The sequence below is a fragment of the Lissotriton vulgaris genome, chromosome 9 (genome assembly GCF_964263255.1).
Source record: "Lissotriton vulgaris chromosome 9, aLisVul1.2, whole genome shotgun sequence".
Lineage (NCBI taxonomy): Eukaryota > Metazoa > Chordata > Amphibia > Caudata > Salamandridae > Lissotriton > Lissotriton vulgaris.
This window is the reverse complement of record NC_141697.1, coordinates 138489194-138507170: the sequence shown is the minus strand read 5'-3', so window position 1 is coordinate 138507170 and position 17977 is coordinate 138489194. Positions and strand designations below refer to the sequence as shown.

General features: G+C 46.3%; 1 protein-coding gene across 4 annotated transcripts in view; it reads right to left on the bottom strand.

The window, feature by feature from the left end:
- The window catches only part of ZNF106 (zinc finger protein 106), a 303557-nt gene that overhangs the window by 142476 nt on the left and 143104 nt on the right, over positions 1-17977 (bottom strand). For all 4 annotated transcript variants that reach the window (XM_086937207.1, XM_086937206.1, XM_086937209.1 and 1 more), the window contains exon 12: positions 4982-5699. In XM_086937207.1, coding sequence (XP_086793333.1) covers positions 4982-5699 — 718 coding nt within the window. The remainder of the gene's footprint in view (positions 1-4981; positions 5700-17977) is intronic.

The window sequence follows — 17977 nt, the reverse complement described above, 5'->3', positions numbered from 1 at the left end:
ACGCGCGGCGACTGGGATCGCGATCATGACAATACCGGAGAAAAAGGTGAAGGATTACACGTTGAAAGTTGAATCGGTAACGGCACCGAAGTGGAGCCCGATAAACACATTCGAACCCAATGGCGGAAAAAACAATCTGAAGATGGAGCCGATGCCCATGCGCACTATGTTCCAAAGGAGGAGTCGCCTATCTTGTGACTTCCAAAGACTTTTCCAGGACATCAACAAAGTGCAAACATACGGGCCCAAAACCAGATGGTGATCTATGCACAGTGTGTGATCTGCAGCTCATATGCCTCGAACACCTCTTTACAATAATAAGCCAGAACTGGTGCAGTGCCTATTAGTATCAATTACATTTTGTGAGAAAATGGGGTTCTTTTGCTATACACCACCCCACAAACACACACAGACACTTTGACAGTTTTTTTGTTGCCCAGTACCGGTGTCCTTTTCTTAAAACTGTTCCACAATTGGCACTTTAGATCCCCTGTAGGTCCCTAGTAAATGGTATCTGGGTACCAAGGGCATTGGGCCTGAAGAGGGTCTCTCTCCAAAGAACCCCTCACCTAGGCCATGAAGACTGACAGAATCTCCGTGCAGAGGCTGCAGGCGACATCGGGGAGTCCTGGAGGGGTCAACCCACGGTGGACTCGGTCTCTGTAGCGCCGGGGGGACCGGTGGGTTACTCGAACTCTGGCAGTAGGCGACGGGTGCAGTGATGGTTCCAGGTGTCTGGTTTCTTTTTCCTGAGCAGGCTCAGAGTTTCGCTTTGGAGATTCTTTTGAACAGAGCTGCCGTTCACGGGAGATCCAGTCTTTGTTGAAGGCAATCAGTCCTCCCAGGGGTTTTAGAGGTCGCTGGCTGTAGGACAGGGCGACTTTTGGCGCAGGATCTCTGGAAAATGCAGACGGGCCGGTAGGGCTGGGGACAAGTCAGTTGTTCTCTGCAGTCTCCTCTGCTGGGAGTCTTCTTTCGTCCTTCTTCTTCGTAGGTTGCAGGAATCTGTCTTCCTGGCTCAGGGCTGCTCCCTAAATACTGTAATTAGGGGGCCTTTTGGGGGTCTTGAAGTCAGTAGCCAATGGTCTATTGACCTAAGGGTGACAACACCCTTGGTGTGCTCACGCCATGAAAGGGAGTGGACACGATCCCTAATCCTGATTGGGGAGTGCCTACCATCTGCAAGATGGTAGGCACTGAGAGTGGGCTTCACCTTGCCTCCCCCACCTTAGGGGTGGGGTTGAGAAGTGGGCCCACCTTCTGGATACAGGTGCTCATGCACCTGTACCCTCACCACTGTTATAGTGCACCCAGCTAGAGGGGTGACTGACCTATGCCAGGGAAGTGGGTTGTAGGCATGGCACACAAGGATGTGTGCCATGTCGACTCTTCACTATGTTCTGCTCCAAAACACGGAGCCTGCAATGGCAGTGTGTGTGTAAAGGTACAGGTCCTCTAAGGGTGGTCGGAGCCCCTACAGGCCTTCCCTGGCCATAGTGCACATGGTACCTCTTACAAGGGACTAACATGTGGCCAGAGAGGTGCCAGTTGGGGGTACAAGGTACAGTTTTGGGAAAGAACAAAGGCCCTGGGAACCTGATTGGCAGGGACCCAGGGCACATCAAGTCAAAGTGCATCAGTAGTCTAGCAAAAAGTGTGTGTGTGGGGGGGGGGGGGTTGGGGTTACTGCAACAGAAACCCATCTTCCTACGACTACTCCCCTCCCTCAATAAACCCACAATGATACCAGTGTGGGATTTATTGATATATGTACTCAGAGGGCCCCTCGAGGTGCCTGGTGAAAACCTTCCAAGCCTGGTGTGGCCACAGACTTGCTGTGAGCAGCCTGCCACCACCAGACATGTTTCTGGACCCCTGGGTCAAGAGCCTCTGCTCTCTTGGACCAACAACAATGCACATCCTGGGCGGAGGCGTCATACCACCCCCCTCAGGATGGACAGTGCTCGAGAGGGAAGTGTTGGGTTGTTCCTATATTCCCAATAGGCTCTGCGCATTGGAATAATATATCCCATAGATTTGACGTAGGACTTAAGTCAATAGATCCCTATTGAATACACTAAACTTAATAGTGAGTGCCAGCAAACTCAGAGGTCACTAGAAACTTTATCGAATAAACAAGAAGGGATTCGTTTCTGACAACCGCATAAACAAGACAACTTTGTTTCCCAAGAATAAGAATATATCTCTCAGTCGTGGAAACAATAAGTATTTCACTCAGTCAATCGTGCATGCTTCGTTTCTACAGAGTTGCAGAGAAATAGTGAGACAGGCGTTTTCAATAAAAGGTTTATTGAACAGTCTTCTTTCTCATGCAAGAGAGGTGAACTGCTACAATGGTTAGACAGAATGCAAAGTATAATGCGTACAGCGAGAACAGTATTATAAAATAATACTGGAATAGCATTGTATGGTTTCTAAGCCATATAAAAATACATACATTAATAACAGACTAAAATACTCAACTGGTGTTTCTAAAATACGCCTACCCCAAGTTACCTAACCTAGGTCTAGTATGAGGGAAGAAGTAAGTAGGGTCTTTAGCGTAGGTTTAGTTTTTGCCAAGAATCTACCAAAGGTTTCTCTAGGTTCTAATCAGCTTCATACTTCAGAATGAAGGAGGGCTGGTATCTCTGTCTTGGGACTCTATTTCCCAACACCCCGCAAGGGGAGCCGGAAACCCTGGAGCTGGATTTGCGGCAGAGAGGGGAGCTTCCTGATCAGTGCGTCAGCTGGAGAGTCGGCTTCCTTTGGCACTTGCTGTAGCGAGCTGTATCGGGCAAGTAGGTCTTCTAACTTCTCCGAACCTCCGTATCTTGCTATAGCAACTAAAGGTATATATATACCTTGAAGGTGTTGAGGAATGCCATAGTTGAAAAAGTCGGGCATATGAACGTCATGAATGAACTCCTAAGGAATAGATGTTCATTGTAAAACTAACAGTTCTTGGAGAAGTCCATATTCAAGCAAGGAAAAGTCCCTAACGACTTAAGGTGGTTTTCCAAGAAATCGTTGTGATGTTTGGTGAACGGATGGAAGTAGCCATGCCTGTATTTGGGTAGCATGGCTATGCTGGAATAAGAGCTTGATATCTATGCCTATATAAGGGCAACGTGAATTGTACCTATATAAGGGCATGAAACGGGAAAATTCAATCGGAGCCTAAAACGCCAAACAACAGAAGTTTCAAAGCCCTGCTGCCTTTGTAATGCGACCCTCAGCTGCTGCTGCCAGCAGCAGATGGCAGCCCCCAGGTTTGCACCCACACTTTGGGCTGGGAAACCTAGGAAGAATAGGAGGTGTGTCCACCTCTGCCAACTGCACCCCTAAGGTGAAGGAGGCGAGGTGAGGTACACCTTTCAGTCCCCGCCATCTGTAAGATTGAGGGACTCCTCCAATCAGGGCTATGACTATGCTTCCGCCCAAAGGAGGGTTGCAAAATTGAGGATGTAGTCACCCCAGGTAAGGTGCCCATTGGCCATACCTGACACTCCCTTAAACTGCCCCTAAAGTTCGTTTTTCAGAAGGCTGCCCTAGACCCGGACACTAGATCCTGCCAACCTAAGAAGGACAAGGAAGACGCCATGCAGATAAGCCTGAAGACGCCCATTGACTTGGCCCCAGACCTATCGGCCTGTCTCCAGCTTCAAAGAGCCTTCAAAAGAAAACCATGCCTGTCCTGCAGCCAGCAACCTCCAGAACCAGATGAAGACTGCCTGACCGTTCATAAAGACCAGAACTCCTGAGGACAGTAGATCTGTCCCCAAGAAATTTACGCAAAGGGCTCCTCCGGAACTGCGAGTCCAGCCCACTCTGCACCCGATGCCTTAAGCCCGCGTCTAGGTGGCCCACAAATCTACAACAGATTCCCCAGTGAAACACCAGACATTAAAGGACATCCCTGCACCTGAAGCAATGGGCCTTGGGGATCTCCAACAACGGTGTCCCTACGACCCACAGCAAGCATCTCCACTGTAGCTGGTGACCTCTGACCTCAACGCCTGAAGCCTGTTTGTCCAACTGAGTTTCTCAATTGAAAGGCACGGGGCACCCAATGCTGTATTTCCACCATGCACCCAGCAGCCCCTGTGCTGCATGTGGTGTTTGTTTGGTGCTGCCTTGTGCCCCCTCTTCCTCCCTGTGCTTGCTCTAACCCCCGGCTTGGCCCCTACAACCGATCTACTTGCCTGCTAGCAGTGTGGCTCCAAGTGGCCCCGGTCACTATTGAAAAGCATTGAACATCTCTTCCAATTTGACCTCTGCACCCGGACACCCCTATGCCGCTGGTGGTTCAGACTTTGTGTTTACCTGTACCTTGCCCTCTGCTGATCTGAAACCATGAAGACTGGAACTGTAAATTGGGTACTTACCCGTGAAACCGCAATGTAGTTTTCCTCCATAGGATAACAATGAACTGTTTGAAAATTGCACTGTCAACTTTTAAAAGACTAAAGTATTTTTCCTGAAAAACTTACTTACCTTTTTGCGAATATCTTGCTCTTAAAATAAAACTAAGACAAAGCTTATTTTGATAAAATTGGTGTGGATCTCCTTTTTTTGTCATGTGTCATTCATTGGTCATTGTGTGTACAACAAATGTCTTACACTCCTCTGGGTTAGCCCTAAGGCTGCTCACCCACACTACCACAAATTGAGCACTTTGGTTTTGCATTAAGCCCTGTACACTTCTGGGATAATCTCTGGACTCTGTGCACGGTACAACCACTTAGTGGTATCCCATATACAGAGCCAGCTTCCTACACATTTCAAGAACTTTATATAGCTAATGCCTTTTCATTCAAATTCCTCATATAGCCTTTTCAAAAGTTACCCCGACCTGAGTTTGACAAGAAAATGAGGAGTCCTGAAACATGTGCACAATTATTAGGTCTACTTTCTTCTTAGATTTCAAATGAAAACACCTAAATATGCAAGAAATTGTTTATTTATTTAGTGTCCTCACCTTCTCAGAACTCCATTTCTGTAGTTGGCTCCCATCTCACTGGTAGAAGAGACTTCATCATAACCTGACCGAGCTACTTCCACCAATCTCTTCTCAGTGTTACTTAAGGGATCCCTTTTTGAGGGGCTGTCAGGTTTTCCTTCATCAGGTGCAGAGTCAATATCCACCACTTCAGATTTAAGAGTGGAGACCTCCACAACCTCGACAGAAGAATCAGAGTCATTCTCGTCTTTGTTCCTCTCGTTTCCTAGAGCTGTGCTGCTCTCCTCTTGGTCAAAAGAAGTGGATGTTGTAACCTTTCCCTCCTTGGCCATTTTCTTGCATTTGATTTTCCGAACTTGATTACAACCTATGTCCTGTTCAGTGTCACTGTTCTCTGGTACATGTGCAGCTCTCAATGTTTTCTTTTTTCTAAGTTTCTTTTTCTTTTTACTGCATTTCCCATCCACAAAGGCCTTGATAGATTTTGCTTGTTGCTGAGGCTGATCCGAACGGTAGTTGGATTCTTTTACTACAGAAATCTGCCCAGGTGTAGGCTGGCATTGAAATACACTTGTTTGCCTTTGCAACAAAGATCCTTTAAGCACTGAATGGCTTCCCTGTGCAACTAAAGTTGGAGACGACTGCCGCTGTGCATGCATTTCTGTAGACCTGGACTTGGACTTGCCTGTAGAGGATTCCTCTGGAGCTGATGGGAAGCCACTTTGGCCAATTGGTCCTAATAAAAAAAAACAAGTAACAAAACAATGAAAAAAGTCATTGAGATCAAGTTGTGGCGTTTTTTCCAGCTTACAAACATGATTAACTTTTTCACAGCAGTTTAGGAGGTCGGTAGGTGACCACTGACCTTTTACTAACTAAAATACAATAATATTTATACATTTCCGTAGAAACACTGCAAAGTTTAATAAGCAAACATGTTACTTACTTCAGTAACGCTCTTTCTGGTAAAGAGACTATCTAGCCACAGATTTCTCACCTTTTGAATATTCCCCAGGCGTTAGACTGTATCCGGAAACGTTTTTGTTGTACCTATGCGCGCCAGAAGGTAGTGCTGTGCAGCTCTGCACTGACCGCATTCCACTTCGGAAATGATGCCAGGGTCCTATAAAATTACAATACCGGGCACTGACATCAGTTGCTGTGGAGACTGTCTGCGTCTACAAACATGGAGCTCCAAAAGCAAATCAGTATATCAGTGTGCAGATTCCTAGACTTGGGACCTTATTAAAAGATCGAGTCCGACAACAGAATGAGGAGGATGGGAGGGTCGGTGAAAAATCTGCTGCAAGATAGAGTCTCTACCAGAAAGAGCGTTACCAAACATAAGTAAATTGTTCCAATAGGTAATTCTAGACACAGAATTCTCAGCTTTTGCATAGACAACAAAACAGTACCTGTTAGAGGTGGACTGTGGATGGACTCAAAACAAAATGGCCTGCTGGACCGAGCGGGCATAGTGTCCTTCTTGGCAGACTTCGCTGTCCAGAGAATAGTGTTTTGTGAACGTATGGAGGGACGCCATGTAGCTGCCTGGCAGGTGTCAAGGAGAGGGATTTGGACTAGGACTCCACGTGCTAACACAGTTGTAGCAGCTTTGGTCCTGGTGGAGTGGGCACGCAGTCCATCCAGAGGTTGCTTCTTCGCCAGTGCGCAACATATCTTAATGCAGAGCATGACAAAGGGAGAGTTGAAACACTTCTGCAAAGCCATGCCTTTTGTCGCTCTGACCAACCCCACAAAGGTTGGTCTTTGGTGCATCGATGTAGAAGCCAAGCTCTCTCTTGGCTTCAAGTGATGGAGCCACTATTCCTCCTTAGAGGGGTGAGGTGGAGCATACCAGTAGAATGATGGTCTGGCAGCGTGGTACATCGTCACAACTTTCAGGAGAAACAATTCCCTAGTATGCAGAACTAGATTGTATGGGAAGAAGGAGGTGTATGAGGATGAAGACGCAAAGCGTGAAGTTCACACACACACACACACACACACACACTTTGCAGAAGTGATGGCGGTAAGAGGAAAATGCTACTTACTAGTATGCATCTGTTCCTGGCATGTAGAGCTGCAGATTTGTATACTTTTGCATAGATCGCCATCTGGTGTTGGGCTCGGATGTTTGCACTTTGTTTTTGTCTTGGGAGAAGTCTTTGTAGTCATGAGATAGGCGACTCCTCCCTAGGACGATGGTGCCCATGGGCATAGACTCTATCCTTAGTCTTTTTTTTACCACATAGGGTTAGATGGAGTAGTAAGAAGTAGAAACAGATGTCCATGTGTAAGGTATCTAAGAAAGATAGTACTGGAACAGATAGAGGCATCCAGGGAGGCGGGTTGGCGTATACGAATCTCAAGTCTACCAAATTCTGGGTTAAACAGCAATAATGAGTTCCACCAATTTATCTAGGATTATGACTGATCATGAAAAATAAGAGGAGAAGTGGAGGAGAGTACTTATATACAGGCACACCCTGGCTGCCAGATGAAAATTAATCTCCAAATGTAGGCGGTGGGAATTTTTGTTCAGTAATTTCTGATTAATATGGAGGGAGATCCATTGATTAAGACTGATGGAGTTGGAATAGCAATGTTACACAGTTACCTATGATGAGTGATCCTTGGGAACACGTTAAGCAGCATAACATCATCATGTCATGGTACGAGTGAACTATATGACCATGGGTTGTATTAACAAGTAAGGGAATATACAACATATTGTGTTGAAAAAGGATTGAATGAGAACCTGTATACATTTTGTTGTAGTGGAGTTGTGAAAATAGTGGTCTAAATGTGGGACAGGTCTCGTAAATGGTGTTATACACGAGTGGATACATTCCACAATAGGAGATACATGGGAAAAATGACACAGGTTCATAAGATCTAGCAGAAAGGGTTTAATATGTCCTTATATTTAAGAAAGAATGATATCACTATAATATGGCGACCACAATTGTTCGATGTCGGGACTGAAATAATTGGGCTGATGATGGTCGGTGTTAATAAAACATTTAGAGCGTAGAAACTCCAGGGTGACCCAGTCTGAAACAATTTCAACAAGGATGATGCACATGTTCTTACTTTTGGTATTTAATCGATTTCCTTAAAGTACATGTTCGCAATGGCGCAATTGTCGAAATCTCAACCCGACTTTTTAAAGAAGTCGATATCATATGTTACATAGTATGTTATTTTCGAATATCATTGACTGCAAAGATGTGGTTACTATCCGCTATGGATCTTAACTATCTTGCTTTACCGTTTGAGGGAGTAGCTAACCATTCAAAGATGGCGCGCATAATAACGCAACTATTAAATTAGACTTTGACCGTATTGAGATGGCGGCGATTTTCGGGTTAGTAGGTACGTCATTAAATGAGCGACCCGGGACTAATGAGGAATTGATTAGAGTTAATTGTCTCTTAATTGCTCCTCTATGTATATAAATGTCTGTGGTTTGATGTGGGGCTTTTATAACCAGATGACCACATAAAGGACAGGACAGCGGATATTTGCGGTGCGTGAGAGCATAAGTGCGGGTGGACAGTAGTACTGTGGAGTGTAACGTGCGATTTACTTAAACCATACTTGTTAATTTGAAAAATAATTTTTAACATCTTTAATATGAGGGATACAGTCCATTACGTAGTATGTGTTAGTATTTGTCTACCGGCATTGTGAGATTGGACTGTTTACGCAGCTCGTAAAAAGGTAGTAGTCCGCTTTAGAGGGGAGAAGCAAGACATCTACGTAATGGGTTTAGCTTAAACCTTAGGTTTCAGGGTAGAAATAACAGATATTGATTAAAATGCGGCTTGTAAAAAAATAGTAGTCCGCTTTTGAAGATAGATGTATAACATCTGCCTAATGGGTTTAGCTTAACCCTTATGTTTTGGGGTATTAATAACATATATTGGTTTACATATGGATTCAGTAGTGACACAATGGAACGTTTATTTATAATGCTCCATCGATGGGGCTATGACTCCTTGGAGTAGTCTTGTGTGGGACCATTGTGTAACAAATTTTGATGCATTCTTAGATCCATGCATTTCTTGACCATGATGTAGATGGTACAAGATTATGAGCCCACATGTGATCCTTACACTTCTATGTATATTGGTTCACATACTTTTAATGACTATTGCTAATTGGGAATGATCAATAAAAAAATTGGTTAGACTGTCTTAAATATTGACATTTGTCTATTCATCTTTGTTTAGGTTTTACACCTCTTTTTGTGAAACTTACCTCTGAACCTAAAACGCTACTGGAGCACATAGACCATTGTTCTTTGAAGTAAGTGTTGAGGTTATAATGATACCCATTCGAGGACCTTCTATTTTTCATTTAAATAATGTTTGTATCAGAATGAAAGGGTAGCATCCCCTCACGAAGGACCAAATATCTTGAGGGCCCTAGAATCTAGGGTGCAATGGTTTTGTATTTAGATTTTGAATTTACAGGAATGATGCAAACATTAGAAACTTGGTGAGTCTGTTCGATAATAGGACAAACTGTAAATATCAGGCAAAAATAGAATAGATTCTGCTGAACTGGCCATATATTTTGGATAGGTGAGATTTTGCAACGTCTTCGGCCCAGAAACATTGTGTAACTTTTTTCAGACTATAGCTTTTATTGTAATATAAAATGTGGATATTTTTCCATTTAGAGATTGATTGATCTTCATCAATGTGTGAGGATTTTGAGAAATGAATACTATAAGGAAGTCAAAAAAGGTACTAAATATATATATATTTTCTTGCCCCATGAAAAAAGTACATATGGAATTGGTAATAAATTTCCAATTTTCTTGGATTTAGACTAATTTGATTCAGTATTGTTCATGTATTATGGAATAATTGTGTGATATTGTTACAAGGAAAATGCATGTTCTGCTGTCTGTTCATTAATATCATGTATCCATACAATTGTTTGGTAAGATTGTTTTTCCAGGAGAAGGCTTAAAATGTATACAGGATACGTTGGATAGACATTGTATGAAGATCTTTTTTTGTGTAAATATGTATTCAATTAGGTGTGTTCACACTGTTGTAAATATCAATTTTTGTGTTTTTGTATTTTTATATAGCCCTGAAGAAGTCCGGTAAAGGACGAAACGCGTTGGCTATCCGTTTTTAAAGGACTTTTGAATTAAGAATCCATTTTAAACTGAAGAGACCTCACTTGAACTTCTTGGGAAAACAATTGGAACTGTTAATGAGATGAATAATGTTATAAATTGCATCAAGCATTGTAAAACTATTTGAAGGGTGCAGAGCCATTTATGTGCAGGTTTCTGTTGAGGAAGTGGGGTTTCTCTTACTTCTCTCAACTAATGGGATATAGGGGATTGTGTTCCAGGCCATTTGCACCTTCAACATAGCAGATACTCACACTAGGGACCTAAGCACTGGTGCAGGCATATCTGCCTTGATCCCCGTTTGTTGCTTTTGGAAGGCAGAAGTATGCATGCAAGGGGCAAGATGGGGTAACTTTCAGCGGCTTTTGCCGCCCACACCGTAACAGAACTCGGCCCTCGATTATACTGCCTGGAAGACGTGTGAAGCTTTACACAGCTACGAGGCTGACCAGAGGACGCAGTTATTGCTAACATGGGGTTGGCATTATCTGCAGCTTTACGGGCTGGCTGCGGATCACCTTACTCCTCAGAGGAGCCTGTGATTCACGAGGGCTGCTGATCCTGGCCGTTTATTTTGAGAGCCCTTTACCACCAGTTGAATCAAAAGGTGATCTGGATTTTGCGGGGGCTAAGCTCTGCGGTAAGTTGAACATAGCCTCTTGTCGATCCTGAGGAGCCAAGCTGAATCCTGGTGTTGGCAGTACCAGCGCCTCCCTCAATGCTGGACATGGAGACTCAGTAGGACCAACACAGGAGCTGGCCCAAAAAGGTAAAAGGGAGACTGGCACGGCTAGAAAGATCACGGGGCGAGCGGGAGGAAGCGGAGCCCCCCAAGGAGGGATTGAATCCACAGCCCTCTATTGCCAAAATGTTTGCTCCCACCAGACCTTCGGCACCTAATAGTGAAACCTCTATTGTGGAAACATGCTGTACCAAAGGCGCTGACAGTCTGGCTCAAATATTAGTACAAGGGACAGAAGGAACTGCACCTAATGAGCTGCCACCAGAAATTGCACTCAAGCAACCGGAGGTTTCCCCACAAGCCATCACGGGTGCAATATCACTGATTCAATGTTTACCATGTCCACAACAACAGGAGATTTAGTCCTCGAAAATGTGGAAGGGGGGGGGGGGGGGGCTACTGGTACGACAACCTTTGTCGCAGGCCTTAGTGGTATTCCAGGGATTCCACCCACCCTCTCTCCAGAATCTATCAGAGAACCCTTCTTTTCGGTCTCGGACGGGTTTGATTCAGGGGAGGAAGAATGCTCCACCAGCTCTACTGACCGCGCACTTTCGGGCATTATTGGTAAAAGCCTTTCCAAAGAAACAGGGACTGTGCGGCAGCTGAAAAGTGGGCGTAGCAAAGCTAAACAGCTCAGTCAACTTAAATGGGATTATTCGTACTCCCAAGTCGCGCTATCCTTTGGCGAAGGGTCCACTATAAATCCAGAGCAACCAGTAGTCTCCGTCGGCCCCACAGCAGGAATCACTGAAGAGCCCTCTTTGAAGGCTATACTATCCTCAATCAAATAATTTCAGGAGAAGGTTGGATCTGATAGCCGTTTTGCCAAGGGGGCCGTCAAAAGGCTACAGGGGAGCTTGAGGAAGCTGAACAAAGTTTGCTCTGCTATTGGGGACCGGGATACCCTGGTCAAAAGTCACACTGAAAGCTTGGAAACAGAGGTCACTCCCCTAAAAGATTGTGGGTCATCTCAAAGTACCCTTATGACAAACGTGATGTGTAAGCTGGAGGATCAGGAGAATCATCAGCGCCGGAACAATCTCCGCCTCCTAGGAATTCCCTCAGCGCTATATTGTGAAACTCCTTCAGGGGGGCTTTTCCAGATCATCCCGAATGGAACTGGGATCATGAAATACAGCATGACCATCGCTTTCCTCTCAATCTGAAAAAGCGCTATGAGGACAGTAATAAGAGCGGAGAAAAACCCAGGGCTTTCCTGTTGTTTTTTGGAAACTTTCTATTAAGACAGCTAGTGTATGATCAGGCCCGACCTAATTCTCTTACGGGCTTTGAAGGGATGTCCTTTGCGAAGCCTGATTTTTGCCACTCCACAGTGCGGAGGTGGCGCCTTCATCAGCTTTTTGAACCCTTTCAGCAGGTGGGGGCCCAAGTGTTTTAATGACTGAAAATCATTGGAAATGGGTCCACGCGCACTTTCACCTCTGAAATCAAAGCCCAAGAGTATCTTAAGGAAATAAAATATAGAAAAGGCCCATAAGTAATCTAAAAACTACACTGGGGAGGGGGGAGGGGGTGTTTACCCCAGGGGCTCTGCCAGAGGCCTTGTTAGAAATGCTTATTCTTAAGATAACTCCTATTCGGGGTGGAGGGCCCCAACCTTTTAGAGATGAATTACGTTGTGCTGCCATTGTTTCCTTTAGGCTATATGTAAGCCTTTTTAGGCCTAAAGATCTGCTTTGGTGTAAAATACGGCTGGCTGGGTGGCTGGAATTTTATCACGGCCAGCCTTCATTCGGGCCTTTCCTGATTGCTCTAAGATGGGGGGGGGGGGGGGGGGGGGGGGGGTGTGCTTGAGGTGCTGCAGTGGGTGGGGTTGTTGAGGGGTTAGGGGGGGGGGGCACTGGTATCTCTTTAGCCACTTATATCTTTTTTCTTCAACCGTGTGTTGGGATGAGGTGAAAAAAAAGAAAAAAAGACGGTAAAAAATAAAAATAAATAACGAGCAAGGAAATCTTAAAAGAAAAAATTATATATATATATATATATATATATATATATATATATATATATATATATATATATATATATATATATATATAGATATATTTTGTTTGAATGTCTTTTATGTAGACATTGATATGATTAGTCTCAACCCGTGGTTGATCAATGTAGCCTTTCACAGAAATTCAGGCATCTGGAGGTACCAACCTTTTCTTATCCTCCTCTTTTGCTTAAAGCTCTTTTCAGACTATGGCAACTAACTTGTTAGTATCAATGTCTGTAGATAAAACGATCCCCGAAAAAAGGCAGAGGGTGGTCCAGGGATTGCATCTACTGGGGCGGACGTGTGCCTCCAGGAGATGCACATCGAGGGCTCCCACCTACACCTTCTAGATACACTTGGATATAATTGGGGTGACATCTCCAGGGGCATGAGTGAAAGGCGTGGGGCGCAATATCGATCTTCATTTCAGCCCATACGTGCCAAGCTTGACCCTTGTGGACGATGGGTCTTGGGTGAATGCCAAATATCATCCGGCTCTTCATTTACCTTATGTTCCATCTATGGAAGCACAGTTGATGATCCTGAGGTAATCAATTGGGTTAATGGTGAATTAGCTCAATGGCCCCTTCCAGTGGTCCTAAGTTGGAGCTTAACATCAACCTGCATAGTGACTGGGGGGAGGGGAGGTGGTGCGGGGGGGGGGGGGCAAGGGAGTACACAGACTAAAAACCGAAGGTATTTCAAGCTATTAATGGACACACATGGGCTCATCGATGTATGGGCCTACTGGAAACCGAGTCAGCCAGGATTTACTTACTACTCTGCCCCCCAGCTTTCTTTAGCAAGGCTCGATTATTTTTTTGTTTCATCCTCTCTGATTGGGGAATGTGATATAGATATTGCTCTTTGTTTTTTATCAGATCATAACACACTCATTTTAAACATAACAGGGTTAGCTTCTTCTAAGGAGGCCTCATCTTGGAGTTTTGAGCGAGCGCTTCTTTATGATAATCGATATCAAATCTGCATGAGGAAACGGATTGATGTTTTTGGCTGAAAATATTGGGTCTGCCCCCGCAATGGCTGTCTGGGAAATATTTAAAGCATGTCAGAGGGGAAACTTTGCAACACTCCTTAAGGAAAAACAAACAGGAAAAAAACACAAATCTTGGAGTTTCAGGTCAAGCTCGCAAAAGGCTGAAGAAAAACTAACTGAAGCAGTTCAAAAGGGTGCTGACGTGGAGGTGGCACAACTAGGAGCTTCGGCCATAAAAGCAAAATTTCTGCACAATATTGGCTGAGAAAGTCGCGGCTAAATGGGCTGCCTCAAGAGAAAAAATCTATGAATTTAGCGAGCTTATCGGCCACAAACCTGCCGTCAGAACAAGACAAAAGGTAACCCTTAATGAAATTTGGTTAATAAAGATTTCCTGAGGGGAAACTATGTGCAACCCCAATAAATTACTATCAGACTTTCATGAATTTGATCAGAAATTATATTCCAAGAAGAAGTCGGTCCTCAGGCACTGAGATGTAAGGAGACGGGCAATTACCTAGATACGGTCTCTTTCGCACATCTTACTCCTGAGGATCATGACGTAATGGAAGACCCTCCTTCTTCAGAAGAGGTCACCACAGCTTTGTTTAATGTGCCTGATGGCAAAGCGACTGGGCCTGACTTTATTCCAGTGGAATTTTATAAAATCTTTTTTCCAAATTAAAAGATTTCTTTGTGAACCTAATCAAGTTAATTTTCAATGGCTCTTCTCCACCTGCGTCTTGGGCAACAGCGAAAGAAAGATAAATCACCCCTGCATATGGGCTCCTATCACCCTATTACCCTCATAAATGGGGATTCTAAAATCTATGCTAAGATTTTTTCGGCCAGACTGAGGCATTATAAACGGAACCGGGACATGTGTGTAATGCCTTTCAAGAAGCGACTAACAACAGCGGATTTGAAAAGAGAATGTTGATCTGGAAGCCTTAAGGTGGAAATGGCCGAGAGATAGCCCTTGATAGTGCCCAGAGCAGAGCCCCGCTGGGCCGGAGAAAGGAGGAACAGAAGAACTTCTGAAAGAGGGGCAGAAAGGGGATCCACAGCCTTCGCTGTGCCGCATGCCACAAATGTATTCCACCTGCAGGTGTATACCGTTTTAGTGGAGAGACGCCTGGCTGCCAAGATAAGATCACAGACTTCGCCAGGAATGTCAAAAGCTGTCAACTGTTGCCGCTCAATGTTCGTGCATAGAGGTGAAGGCTGGACAGGTTCGGGTGAAGGACCCTCCCCTGCTGCTGCAACAGAAAATCCTCACGAAGAGGCAGTCGGATCGGGGGACAGATAGCCAGACTGAGTAGCTCAGGATACCATACTCTTCTTGCCCAATCCAGAGCCACAAGAATGACTTGGGCCAGGTCGCACCTGATCTTCTTCAGCACTCTGGGCAGAAGTGGTATAGGCGGAAAGGCGTATTTATTTTATTTTATTTATTTTTATTTTTAGAGTTTTCTATAGCGCGAACTTGAACCGATTAGGTTATCAGAGCGCTTTACATAGCACAAGTTTCGTTACATGTTAACACAGCAGTTTACATAGAATCAGTTACGTTGCACATTTCAGTAACTTGAACCGAATAGGTTATCAAAGCGCTTTAAATAAGACAGCATTCGATGTCCAGTGCCCTCCTCCGCCGTGTAGCGGGGGACCACTTCAAGCCCTCCGAAGTCGTCGAGCTGTCGGGACTAGGCTCCTGGAATGTCCAGTGCCCTCCTCCACCGTGTAGCGGGGGACCTCTTCCAGCCCTTCGAAATCGTCGACTTGTCGGGACTAGGCTCCTGGAATTTCAGCTGTCCCTTTAGAACTACTTTGTTTGAAGTCATGACGGAGGTCTCAATCCCAGCAGCAACCAAGTAAGCTCTCTGTCTCCAAGTTTCTCTCCGCGCTTGATGATAGTCTAGTATTATGGATTTAGGTGGCTCGCACTGGTCATGTCACGTGACAAACTTCAGGAAACCTCGTTGTTTTGAAAGATTTTCTCAAGGCCATAAATTCCCCCAGCACAATTTTTCCATCTTAATTCTAATGCGTGGAAATAGCAGGATTGGTTAACCCTGTAAGTCCTGTGGAGGGAGGATGTGTGCTTTAATCCCCTCTATCTCCCAGGCAGATAGGGAATACAGAGATGTTTTTTCAGTGCGGTGACCCAACTTGGGCGCCATTTGGGGGTCAGGCAGAATGATGTTCGTCTGGGTCCGTGTTGGTTCGGCTGCTTTTCCCATTTCTGACCTCATTCTGCTCTTGGTGCTGGGTCCAGGGCGATGCGGGGGGCTCCGCCGTCCTTAGTGGGGATCTCGTAGGGCCCTCAGCAGGAGATTTCGCGCTAAATGGCAAAAGTCCGTCCTGTCCCGGGCGCCGCCATCTTAGGGTCAGGCAGCTGGGGGGATACAGATGTCGCTGGGTGGCCCCCGCCCGCCGGCATGCGATACCTCCTCACCGCTATCGTGAACGGGAGCAGCAATTCTTTCTTCCGGTCCCAGCGGCTGGGTTCCAGCTTCCCCAGTGCTGCCGCCAGCCTCGAAGGGTCCCCTTACTGCCTGACGCCAGCCTCGACAGTCGCGGGCGCCATCTTGTCGCCTGCAGATCTCACGAGCAGGGAGAGAGGTAAGAACCCCAATTTTCGGCCCTTCTAGGCCCTTCTAGGCTCCGTTGACCCTCTTAAAAGGGGCACCGGACCTTCATGCGCAGACTGTGGCGCAGGGTTCCAGGATTGCTGGCCAGGATCGATGTTTATGGAGGGCGGCCGCGGAGGAGCTCCGGGGCTCGCCTCCCTCTACATGCTTAGCCCCGCATAATACAACAGACCACAACTCCACTCGCGACGAAAAGTGTCTCTGAGCGAGTGCCGCCTTGGCAATTCCATGTCTAGAGGCGCAGAGCCTCCCGACAGAGTCCACGACCCCACCCCACCCCACCCCGCCCCATTTGTTGCAATACCACATGGCGGTGGTGTTGTCTGTGAACACCTGCATCACCTGTCCTCGGACAGAGGGAAGGAAGGCTTTCAGAGCAAGTCGGATAGCCCGCAGCTCCAGAAGGTTGATATGGAGCAGGACTCTGCCGGAGACCAGAGGCCCCTGATCTCTGCATTTCCCATGTGAACACCCCATCCCAGGAGGGAATCATCCGTCTCCACTGTGAGCTCCGGGTGGGGAAGGGAGAGGGATCAGCCACTGACCCAATCACCGTTCGTGAGCCACCACTGCAATTGCAGTGCAGTGCCCTCCGAGATATGGACGTGGTCGGACAGGTAGCCCATATGCTGTGCCCACTGGAACTTCAGGTCCCACTGCAGAGCCCGCATATGCCACCTGGCATGATGCACAGCAGGAGGTCATCAGGTCCAGGAGCCGTAGGGTCATCCTGACAAACCCGATAGAAGCTGAAAGACCAGAATCATAGTCTGGATATCCCGGACCCGCTGTTCGGGAGGATAGACCCAAAACTGTGTTGAATCCAGAACCGCTCCGATGAAATGGAGCTTCTGAGCGGGGCTTAGGTGCGACTTTGGCACATTAATGGAAAACCCCAGCAAATGCAGGAGGTCGGCCATAGTCTGGAGGTGGAAGACGACCATTTGGGGTGAGACCGCCTTCAACAAGCAGTCGTCCAGATAAGGTAAGACTGAGACCCCCGACCTGCGCAGGTGAGCCACGACCACCGCCATCACTTTCGTGAACACCCAAGGGGCGCTGGTAAGGCCAAAGGGGAGCACGGTAAACAAAGTGCTCGTGGCCTACCACGAACCGCAGGTAACGCCGGTGGGCCGGCAGGACAGGAACATGAAAATAGGCGTCCTGCAGGTCCAATGCTACCATCCAGTCTCCAGGATCGAGAGCAGACAAGACCTGAGTCAAAGTCAACATCTTGAACTTCTCCTTCCGGAGGAAGTGGTTGACGTTCCGGAGGTCTAAGATGGGACGCAGACCCCCTTTGTCCTTCTTGGGAACCAGAAAGTAGTGGGAATAACAACCACTCTACTACTGGCCCAGGAACGCACTCGACGGCCCCCTTGGCCAAGAGGGCCGTGACTTCCTGCTGGAGAAGTGCAAGTGTTCCCCCGACATGCAGTGGTACTGAGGCGG